Below are 12404 nucleotides of genomic sequence, written 5' to 3'. Positions count from 1 at the left end.
GCCAAACCGTACTTACAACAAACCCTGCGACTAAATTTGCTGAAACGGCGTCAAAAACAGTATGAAAATCAAGACTCCACTGCCTTAAAAGAAACCTACTTCAAGAAAGCACCTCGACTCTAAAATAACCCACGGCAAAACCGCAGTGACAACTTGCTCAATTTACTCTTCTTCTGGCTTTCAGTTTTCGTCACGTGACCTAAATCAACTAACCAACCGAGCTTGAGCAATTCATCCTCCCCCCCCCCCCTCCCCCTCCCCCTATGCTCCTCCCTCTTCGACCTTCGCATTGTTGTACGTCATTAATGGGCGGGGATAGAAGACGTCGGCCACTTTCGCTCGCTCTCTCTTCTTTCTCGGCCATTGGTTCCGCACAGCCTCCCGGAAGAGATCAGGGTTGCGGCGCTGTGGAGGGCAGGGAGGACGAGCTAGGGCAGTCGCCGCCATGACCTCTACATCCATGCGCGAGTGCGCACGGGATTGGGAGGAGTTGCAAGACAACTACCAGCAGCTTCAGGTGGGTTAACGCGACCCTGCTGCAGCAGAGCGCATCTACCTGTCAAAATAGTTCCTCCCCGATGATCTGATTGGCTGAATCGTCTGTCTGCACTTTGAAGCATCGTCTCTGAAAAGCTGATTGGTGGAATATCTTACCTGTGCATTGGAAGTGCCTCTCGTTTACGCGGATTGGCTAAACGAAATGCCTACGCTTCTGTATTTTGTTTATAGATATCACATATTAGAGCTTTCAGCTCTACCTTCCCAACGCTGCCAAGGTTCCAGTCTGCGTATCTGTGACATTTCTCGGTTTGTAGTGAGCGTATGTGTGACGTTCCCAGTCTCGTGTGACACTTTGAGTGACACCGTGTTGCAAATGTTGTCAATGAGCTGTCACTCAAGCAGTAACATTTCAGCCTCAAGTAGCAGGTTTTGCCCCCGCCTGATATAATCCCTGCTCCTTTAGTAGGGAACTTTCCTTAAAAGCAGCAGGAACGAACTATACTTTTAACAAAAATGGACTTTGGTATAGACAATTCAGCAGTCCCCCCAATAGTTAACATTTCCATGATGGACACCTACCACCATAACCCTCAAAGACTTGTCGACCTTGCCTGCATTGCTTTGCCATCACTAACTGCGGAGTTCAGGAATTGGAGGGCAATATGAAATGAATAGCATTCATTGTAGCTAACTAATTTTCCATTGCTTAATTTCATATAGTGAGTAAATCACAAACTATTTTGAATTAACGATGTGTAGCTGGAAGTGGCTATTTATTATTTGCACCACATGTTGCCAGTTCTGACTTTTCAGTCCACAGTCATTTCCTTGTAGGACTTGTAGTTTATCTTTTCAGTTAGGAATTTGATATTAACTATCTAAAGCGCCAAGTGACACTATTTAAAAACCCTTATACAGTTCTGGGTGAAGGTGTCAAACATAACAGTCATTTCAGAGCTATTGTAATTGAAATGAGTCTAGATATGTTGCCTGAGTTCCTTATCCTGCACTGGTATCAAAGTGCTTTTTGCACTGCACAGCCAGCCTCCTCATATAAACTGAGTTTGCCAGATGATCGCTCTGCTGATAAGCCGATCGTTTTGAAACTATCACTTTTATCTACAGTCTGGCAGGGAGAAAGACAGATCTAGAGGTGTATGGCATGCTGAGCCAGGGAAAAAACCTGCAGAGTATTTGCATCGGGTAACGAGAGGCAAATGCCCGAATGCGAAAGGGCACAGATGTCGGGAGTCATTATGCGACTACAGAACTAAATTGCCAGATGTCTCTCAGAGACGACCAGACAAGGCTCAACTCAGCTGCTGCAGTGTGAGGCGTGGTACCTGGTTCTTAGCGATGTCCTGTTTATTGGCATGTACTGGTACCAAAAGTCACAATCCAGCTTGAGCAACAGCGTGCATGAGGCACAGAGAGCGTGCCCACTATTCAGTGCCCAAATGAAGAGGTGCTCATAAAGGGTCTTTCAGTTGAGTGCGCATTATATGATTATGTGCAAATATTATAATTTGCGTTAGTTTAACCCTGGATGCGTGACACTTGGCAGGGTTGCCTTCCTGTTGGTAGCTTTTCTTAAGAGTGTCCCATTTTGTCAGAAAAAAGTCCTGGGGTTTGCCATTTTTAACACTGGAGGTGATGCCTATACTTGTTGCTAAAAATATTTAAAAGGTATAATCACCCCAATATGGTTCTAGTACTGATAAAATAATAGGAATATGGAAAATCCCCTTATGGCTAGTGAGAAGTCGCTTGTTTTGTGTCCCTAGGGTAGGGGTGCTACAACACGCAATTTGTTTGCCAACAGTTTCAGGTGGGAGAAAGTAAAATCAAAGATATTTTTGGTATTGGAAAGCGTGGGTCTCCTGACTGAATCTGGTCTGTTGGCATGTATGTTGTACTCCAACAACTAACACCCCACTCTGGAGAGGAACACACAGGGGCGGCTCCTCCACTAGGGCAGAGGAGTGTCACCTCACTGCTTTCTCGCAATGCGTGAAAGCCAAAACATAGAATGGTAATAACTTTTGGTTATTACCATTTTATGTTTCTTTCTGCAATGTGGGCAGGCGGGTGGGACCGAGCTGGCAGGGTAGGAATGGTTTGCCCACTCCTGAATGGTCAAGACTGGTTAGGTCGTCCCTGTCAGGCTGCCCAAACCAGTCATGTCCACTCTGCACCTCTCCATGAGGCTGGCAGAAAGATAGGTTTAAAAAAAATTATTGATACCCCCTCATCCCCGTGCAACTCTATGGTCCCTTGCCCCTGCCCCCTGGGAGCCATGACAGCCACTACTGGGAACATATTCCTATATCAGCTCCCATGTCCCGTATCGAACCATTGTCACACACCACATTCACAAGGGCACTCTACTGGACCCTGTGCCCAACATACCAACACCCTACTATAGAACATCCCTCCCAAAACAACAAAATGCAACCAAAACACAACTCTTCAAAACATCACATAATCACTGTAAATCGCGTGAGACCTGTACGAGGCAGACATCGGCGAAGGATCCACACGTCATTGATATGTGCTGCTTGGGAAAGCACCATGACTCCAAGGAGTGCGAGGCCTATCGGCAGCTGAAACCGAAGTCCCTGTAGGAAGGTAGGATGAAGTTGTCCGCCCGGATGTCTCGCTCGGAGTCAGAGTGTTGTCGGTCTCCTCCTCGAGCCGGGACTCCTGTTCGGGACAGGTCACGAAGTCGTCCCAGAGGACGTTGCTCGACTTCCTCGGGTAAGCACAGAAGAAAGTCACGGAGGCAGTCGGCCTCCCATAGTTGTGACGTCGGGCCCGTGGTTCCTAGTCTTTACTGGACACAGCCCCTCAGCAGTCGACCCCTGCCTTCCCACCATTTCCTGGTGTTGGGGCGACTACAGCCCAGATGGAAGCCTATTACCAGGCTTTGCAGGCCATATTTGGGCCGACCTCTCTCCCTGGCGCCCCTTCAGGCCCCACAGAGGTGGTCAGGACTCAGACTGGGAGCTCGCCGGCGGGTTCACCCTCAGCGCCAATCGAGTACCCTAAATCCCGACCCAGTGTTCCGGTGACGTCAGTAGGGCCTCCCATACAAATGTCAGGCCACAGTCCACCTCCGGCTTCAGGGGACAGCCTGGTAAGGCTCCCTGGGATGATGTCTGATGTGGTCACCGCAGGGGACTTGTCCCAGAGTCGACGCTGTCCCACACTACAGTCTCTCAACGCATTGTATATTGAGTCGACACCGCCCAACGCCGGTCAATGGAGCCTCCTTCGACGTTCGTTGGCGGCGCTGCGGCGGCATCAGGTGACGCTGAAGATGTCCCTTACTATTCCTTTTCGAATGGAGGATGAGGCCCCTTGGGGTTCACCTCCACCCCCCTTCAGCATTGCTTGAGCATTCTTCAGAACATGTTGATGTGGAGTAACTGAAGGTCCACGGACAGGGTGTTAGAGCTGGGGTCACTAATTCCGACACGGTAGCTTGGCGCGAGGCAGGAAGGCACCGGAAGGCAATGTGCAAAGCAGTGGTGCAGCACACACTCAGATTGACTCATGAAGGCACACGCAATAAATTGACACCACACCAGGTAGTTGTTTAAATCAAAACTCTTTATCTAATCTCGTTAGTGCAGGTAAGTAACTCTTCATATGTACTAGGCATCAATTCAGGTACTTAACATTTCTCATACAACAGGCAAATGGGGTTAGCATCTGTCTGAAATTAATTCACTGAAAAGAACACTCTGTTTAGGGGTAGTCTAGGCAGCAACATTTCCTGTAAACATAGACATCAAAAGGGATATGTCAGGAAAATGCAACACTTCTACTATTCAGGGGTATGGCATCAGCAACATTAACATTCCCTAGGCAGGGGCACTCTAAAAAGAACAGTCCCTTGTCAAGGGTTAATTATAGCACAGTACATCATTACCCGGGGCAGCCTTATGCCCAGTTCAGCAGGCCTCTAAGCAGTTCCACGCTTATTTTAGGCCCCCGGGTTCCATTGGAGAGTTAAATGGGGCCTTTTCTGCTCATTCCAGGTCCCTTGAGGTGTGGGCCGGTTGCAGGGCTGCAAGTCTGATCTAGTTAGGCAGGATGGTTCCCTGCAGCACACTGGAGTTGGTCCCCTGGGTTTCCCCCTCACTGGGCAAAGTCAGCAGGCAGGCAGAGTCCCTCATCTAACTTGGGTACAGCAGGGCCTAAGCTCAGTCAGTCCCAGTAGTGTAGGTTCCTCCCCTAGGCCCAACCGCCTTTACTCCGGCAGAGGTTCCCCCAGTCCAGTGGTGCCCCAACTGACTCGTTCAGTTTCCCTCCTTTCCTCTTATACCCCTAGGTCAGGGTACCCTCCTGTAAAGGCGGCTAAGCACAACCCCTCCCAGGGCTGGAGGGTTCCAGGAGCTTCCACATGTTGGGCTACGGGACAAAAAGGTGGGACGGCAGAGATACAGTATCGGGATGTCCCAGCCTGCTCCTAACTACTAGTGCGTGTATTCAATGGCCACTCCGCAGTAGCAGGGGCCTGTGGCAGCCATGTTATTGGGAGAAAGCACCTGCACCTCAGCACTGTTTGGCAGTGGTAAGGTGCCCAGAGACCTAGGTCCAACAAGAGACAGTGGCAAAAATAAGGCGAAAAGGACAAAAAAAAACAGGGTAAGACCACCCCAATGCTGACAGGTCTAACACAAGGAAAAATGTTTTTGTAAGAGAGAAAAATTAATTTGGATTAATAATACATAAAAGGTTTAATATTGGAGAGGCAATTTTTCAGAATATTTCTGAACTGTTCCTGCTCCTCATGCAGATTATACAGGCAGGGCAGTGTTGCTTCAGCTCTGTCCATGATTGTATGTCCTCACACTGTCTTCTCATATAAGCTTTGTGCTACACTTGCATATTATGAACACAAGGGTTTTCTTCTAGATCCCTTGATTATTCATTTCTGCGTAGATCAATTGTGGTTGCCTTGAGAGCACTTTCATCTTCATATTGAACCCAGTTTTGTTGTTTTCTCTCTACAGTGGCCAATGTTCTTATCAGAATTTATGCATATGAGCACCACCAGATTTCCTTCACATTGTCACATTTCTCGCTCAATTCAACTTAGTCGTCCTATTGCATGCCTTCCATGGGCACTTTGAAGAAGCACACCAAGATCTAGGGAGAGAGTCTTGATGTTACCCACAATCCCTACTGTGATTAGTTGCCAATTCTGAGTCAAGAAGATTTTGTTGGCGATGGATCATCCCAATCTTGCTCCCTGTCAGGTGTTCCTGTGCAACCAGTGCTGTGCCATCTGACCATTTCACTGAAATAGCAGGTGTGTCCCTTTTACAACTGCAGTGTTCTACTATAAGGTAGAACACAAGGAGACAGGGTAGTAGAGTATTGATTGTGCAATGTAATTGTAAATTCTAAGAGCCAACAATTATATCATCTCAAATATGAAGGTGCTCCAAGGAAATTGACACAACGACCACCCCCATTGTTAAATGTGTGTAAACACTTGTCTACACACACATATTCAGACATGGCCATATGCAAATCCGTCTGACCCTGTGCCTCATGGGATCAGTCCAGCCCGAACTGCCAAGCCATGCCTTCCCTGGACCGGAAACAAGCTTCCTAGGACCGGTTTCTGGCATTTCAGCTGTCTTCAACCCGGCTTGCTTGAATCCAGTGGCAAAGTGAGCAAGGGACTGACGTCTGAGCATACCCTGCCAACTTATGGCGAACAAAGTGGTACAAAAGGGGATGGTGATGAACGGAGCATCTGAACCAATCAAACACTCACACCCAGTCAACAGATCTGGGTTTAATCCACCACCCTTCTTTAGCCCACTCTGCCACCCCAGTTCAGACATGGCCATATGCAAATCAGTCTGACCCTATGCCTCATGGGAACAGTCCTGCCCGAACTGCCAAGCCATGCCTTCCCTGGACCGGAAACAAGCTTCCGAGGACCGGTTTCTGGCATTTCAGCCGTCTTGAGCCCGGCTTGCCTGAATCCAGTGGCAAAGTGAGCAAGGGACTCACGTCTGAGCATACCCTGCCAACTTATGGCGAACAAAGTGGTACAAAAGGGGGTGGTGATGGACGGAGGAGCATCTGAACCAATCAAACACTCACACCCAGTCAACAGATCTGGGTTTAATCCATCACCGTTCTTTAGCCCACTCAGAAAAACCAATGTCCTGAGTCACCCTCATATAGTAATGCAAAAAGTAAGTCCACACGGTAGGCTTTTCCACTGTTCTTCTTTGATGCTTTATTCCAAGTCTTGTTAAAATATGCGTCAGGTCTTCATCTCAAGAAACAGATTGCCACAGTGCCAACATGTGTTTTAACTTACGGAATTAACCCAAGACTTAATCAGGGCACAATCAACAATATCCGTAGAAACATTATAGATGGAATCCTATTTTACAGTCAAAACTACCGTCCATATGCTATATGAACCCATCAAGTACAAGGTATTAACGTTCCGCAAATCAACTCCTTCAATAGGGAATCATCATCAGACACTTGACTTCTGTCTTGCGAAATTCATATGTAATTCGACGGAGAGTGCTCCACTGCCGATCCTGGCGACTTGGAATAAAGCGTCAAAAAAGAACAGTGGAAAAGACTATCGTGTGGACTTACTTTTTGCGTTACTATATGAGGGTGACTTAGGACATTGGTTATTCTTTTTCTACTGTAAGGTTGTGATTCATGTTCTACAACTTCACCACAGCCATGTCTGTTTGGCTACTGTTTATTTCCATTCTGCATCTATGCTGTGTCTAGATGCAGCATCATTGACAGGTACACTTACACCGAGGATGTCTGAGCCCTACTCTTTCACCCTCGTCAGTAGAACAGTGGTCTTGCGCTGTTTTATTTTCTTTGGTGCTTCCTTGTACAGTCTATTGCTATTTTTTCTTTTTCTTTTCGTTTGATGTGTTGTAGCACTTTCGTACAAGGTCTTTGCAGAGTGTGTCAAACTTAGGTTTGCCATTTCATAAATTTTGAATTTGGTGCAGTGCCTTATTGTCTCAAGGATCCAGGTTTCTCCTTCCAGTGACTGCCCCTGAGCTAGGGACCACAACTGCTGAACCTCAGGACAGAATATTGATGCATTTTTGGGTGAATATGATAATTAAGGTACTTCATAAGCTTTCTCTACCATGCTCTCACTGACCGTTCTTTCCAAATGCCAGTTTCCTCTTTCCCCTTCGGAGGATTGGGGCAGTCCACTGTGAACATCCTGTGGACCACTTGTGCAATTAATCAGATCAGAAATCTCAAAAAGCATTCAAAAGGCTGTCACTCATCAACACATCATAGGACAATGGAATCACAGAATGACAGATGTTTCTTTTACTTACAAAGTTTTTATCAAGACGTGCAAGACAATGGGCTAGGTCAGTCCAAATTTGTAAATAAATAAATAATAATAATAATTGGCAGGGCCCTCGTCAGGAGGCTCCTACAACTTGCACCACCCATTACCTCTGACAACGCCGCCAATGACCGCACCAAAACAACTACTAACCTTCACGGTCCAACAAGTGTGACCATTCAGACTACCCCAAACCCCCAAAGTTATAATAATGTATTTGGGCAGCAGGTATTAGTTATTTTTATGTATATTAAATTATTAAACAACTGTTGTACTTATTAGTAAATATGATAAACAACACCACCAAACCACCGGCTCAAATTAAGCACTGGATTGGGTGTTTGTGGTTGCTATCTAATTCGATGAGACAGGAAACCTTCTGTAGTCTATTTGTGCCTTACCTTAATGATCGCGTCAGACTAGTAGAATGTACTGATTGATGGGACAGTAGTGAGGATGTACATACTTGATGTTGCATATTGGTCAAGACAAGAGATGTCAAACCTTGATCCAAGAGGGCTGGAACCATTAAATATTTTAAGGATAGCCACCTGGGATAAATATAAGCACAATGAAACTAAATGGGAACTATTACATAGTAAGTGTTTAGCCTGAGTAGCTGGTCTGGTTTCAGTATATGGGCAACAAGAGTGGACATCCTTAAATACTAGACCCATTCTAACTCATGCTTCAGATCTAGATAAATAGTGTTGTTGAAAGAAAGCATGACTTTGACTGAGGACCTAATTGAAAGCAAAACAGTGTAGACCTCTATTCAACATGTTGTAAAGTTGGAAAGTCCAAATGCCAGCTGCCATCACCTAGCTAGTAGATTAGGGTTTTCTCTTTCTGGTCCTGAAAAATTGCTGTTGGCCCTTGTTGGGCATTAAACATGATCAATAGGTTGAGCTACATGCCCATCATAATTCCCATCTGGTTCATCATTTTGTTTTAATCTTGGCACGTACATACACAGGGAATAAAAAATATATTGAATAGAGATTGCCCATAGCCAATTTAAACTGATTCACCAGCCAATTTACCAACTCCTTCATAATCCTTAACAAAGGGCACTATCCTTTGCTGTGGCAAATACCAGGCAGGGAGAACAAATGATCTCTGTGAAAATCTTTCTTTCCGCAGGGAAGCAATGGGTGGGATGACCTAATGCTAGCCTCTTACTCTTTAATAAAATCACATTATAAACTGCTTAGAGAATCTCCATTTTATGTCAAGACAGGAGGCTAGCGTTATGCATGCTGAAAGCTACAGACCGGCTACATGCTTCTCTGGTTTGAAATAAAATGTCCTGAAAACTTCTGCATTAGAGCAGTCTGCTGCCTTTAAAACCTCTTTATCTTCCAACCGAAAGAAAATCTTTACACTCCCATTGCCCATAATACAAGATGAGGTTTAAATATGTCCGTATTAACCCCTGCCTTAGACATAGCTGCCTTGCCCACCTTCTAATTATTTCTGATGTAATGTCCCTAAAAGGTTTAACCTAATAGCTCAGCAACTGGTTCTCTCCTTCACATCTGAACCATCACCCTACTCTGCCACTCTATCGACCAGTGAGCCACACAAGCTTGGTTTTGATTAACACCTTAGCTGCTTCGAACGTTCAGCACCCAGGCTAGTAGTATGCATGTTCATAGCCTTCTGTTGCAAAGTCCGATACATGCTAGATAGGTTTAAAGTAGAATTTCCTGAAAACCTCAGCATTATACCAGCCTGCTGCTTTCATTATCTCCAACAGTCTGTCCCCTGCACATGAAACATTTGAGGCCATTACCCCTCCCAGTGAATGTTAAATGAGTTATATTCGTTCCTGGCTCCTTCATTGCTGTCTTAACTCATCTTGCAATAGACAGAAACATATGGTTTAACATAAATAATCAACAGCTGATCTACATTTGCCCTTCTATTTCCTTGCACTCTTGATCCATATTCTTTTATGCATCTTACCACACAACATTTTGGATACTCATTAAATTTCAGATAAACTACCAATTTGGAAATAGTCCTAGTTCTTTGCCTTATTTAAAAAAAACATTCTGTTTGGTTAATAAAACCTATTACTCAAATTCAGTGCTTTCACGTTTGATACCCTTATAAAGGAAAGAAGGTAATGTAGCTAATTTCCATGTTAACTCTCTTAATGTTAAAAACGTATTCCTTAGCCAGTTCTCAAACAACTCCTAATGCTGAAAAAGTAGTCATTGGCCAGTTCTCAAACAATCTGCAAACCAAATTGACATCCCACAGTCTTTCATAAGTCTGCATATCGAAGTTTTTTTTTTTACTGATATACCTTCCAATAGGAAATGTTGAGCTGCCATTGCCGTACTATAACATATAACTGTCCTATAGCTCCATCCTTTCTCAAACAACTCTGCCAAAAACTTTACAACTTCTATTTCACCAGCTTTCATGGGGTACAAATCCCTTGCCAAGCACCAACTTAACCAGACACCACAGACCGTCTAATAACTCTTCCTCATTCCTGAAGCTCAAGGCCCGTTGAGGAGTTCTAAAGCCTCTCTAGAAAGTTCTGAGAACCTTCATGAATTCTTTATATTTTTAAAATTTAGAAGGTTGAACACACCTGACTCAACTAAATAATACTGCTCCCCTTCTATGCACGATAAGTCCTCTGTAGGGTGAATCAGCAAAGAAATTCCCACACCTATTTCGAGAACTGATGGGAACCAAATTTGAGTTGTCCAAAAAGGAGTCACTAAGACTATTTGACATTTCTGTCTCCTTACTTGTACCTAGGCTGGAATCATCGGTAAAGGAGGAAAGGTATAACTTTTCATTTATTTGTAATTCTGACAACACATCTACTGCCAATACTCCTGGATATTTATCCTAACTGAAATGCTACTTTGTCTAAAAAGAAATAAACACACCTCCAGTGTGCACAGACACTACTGTGTTTTCAGAATCATGTTGCTTCTCAACATCCAATCGCTATAATCTATTAAATGACATGAATTCCAATCTGCTATCACATTCCCCTTCCTAGTTAGACATTGTGCTTTAGTTCTGTTTTGTTTTCAACCTTCTGTTTTCTGAATCATTTATAGGGTTCCTCTACAACTACCTCCATGAGAGACTGGAACCTAGTCTGAGTCGTCTGAATAAGAGTCACTAGCACCAACTGACAACACTGTCTCCTCACCTGAAGCAATACTCTAAATTATTGAAAATGGTGGAAAGGCATAACCTTTCAACCTTCTCAAATCCTGTTTGAACGCATGCATGGCCTTTATGTCTGGATCTTGGCTGCAACTGAACTACTTCTTCCACTGATAAGTTATTCTTGATGAAAAAAGATCCACCTCCGGAAGCTCAAACACTTTTCGTAATCTCCTTGTAAACATTCTTGTGCAATTTCCCAATCACTATAATCTAGCAAATTACGAGACTTCCAATCTGCTATATTGTGCTTTACTCTTGGCAAATATTTCGCTCTTAACTTTATCTTTTGCTCTAAGCAACAATGTCTCAAATCCTTTGCTATGTCTGAAAGTTTATTTGACCTGCTTCCATCCAGGTTGTTAATATATGTCACTGCTGTTAAATGTCTGTTCTCAAAACTATTGAACAATTCTTTACATTTTCTCAAACACTGAATTGCAAACAAACCTGCTATTATTTCCAAAACAATTGTGTTGTGCTTTCTCTTCTTGCTACCAAATCCCTGTTACTCAAACCGTGCACCCTATCCTTCCATGCTTGGAACTTTCTCCAATACAAAATCCTTCTCTGCTCCAAAAAGTGCATTTCTTTTCCATGCCTCTATATTCTGCAGCAACTTCTTCATCTCCTTTTTTTTGCCTCTTTCAAGAAAATTCCGTCTCTATGTTATAATCCCTTTGCTAAACCTGCTGTCTTAAAGCACTGTGAAGTCCAGTAGTGAAGAGGGCCTGGAAAAACTGCTTGCGTTGACAAGGAGAGTAAATCTGTTATCCTTGCCAAATCCCTCCGTTTCACCTCCTTCAATTTCAATTCATTCTTAATTCTTTTTTCACAAACTTCATTTTATGTTCCCGTAATAACAACTGTGCTTTCACAGAGTCTAGCCTAAAGGCCAAAAATTCCAAATCTTGAATCCGCATTAAGATTGATTCCTCTCTGTTTATTATCAAGCCTAACCTTCCAGTGTCCACTTTAATTCTAAATTATTGGTTAATTCTCATCTGTTGTGATTCATTATTAAAATGTCGTTTAAGTACTGTCATTCTCAAACCTGTTTGCCTAAAAAAACGACTGCCCTCATTACCTTTGTTAAACACCAGGTTGCCAAACTTAAACCAAAGGGAAGCTATAACAACTGATAAAGTTGACCCTTTCATCTGAATGGCAATGCGCTCTGACTCTCGTGCTATGGGAATTGTGAACTAAGCATCTTGTAGATCCATTTTCACTAGCAAGACTTTCTCCTGCAACAAGTCACTTAGGTGGTTCACACCCTCCATTTTGAAACGTAGCGTATACCACAATTTGGTTT

The 12404-nt window shown here is 44.0% G+C and overlaps 1 protein-coding gene across 1 annotated transcript in view; it reads left to right on the top strand.

The window, feature by feature from the left end:
- The first annotated feature begins 301 nt into the window (after positions 1 to 301).
- The window catches only part of TMEM120A (transmembrane protein 120A), a 157538-nt gene continuing 145435 nt past the window's right edge, over positions 302 to 12404 (top strand). The window contains exon 1 of the mRNA XM_086954768.1: positions 302 to 517. Within this exon, the coding sequence (XP_086810894.1) occupies positions 446 to 517 (72 nt within the window). The 5' untranslated portion in view covers positions 302 to 445. The remainder of the gene's footprint in view (positions 518 to 12404) is intronic.

This window comes from Lissotriton vulgaris, chromosome 2_1, assembly GCF_964263255.1.
Source record: "Lissotriton vulgaris chromosome 2_1, aLisVul1.2, whole genome shotgun sequence".
Lineage (NCBI taxonomy): Eukaryota > Metazoa > Chordata > Amphibia > Caudata > Salamandridae > Lissotriton > Lissotriton vulgaris.
The sequence above is the reverse complement of the archived record's forward strand: the minus strand, read 5'-3'. Positions and strand labels throughout refer to the sequence as shown.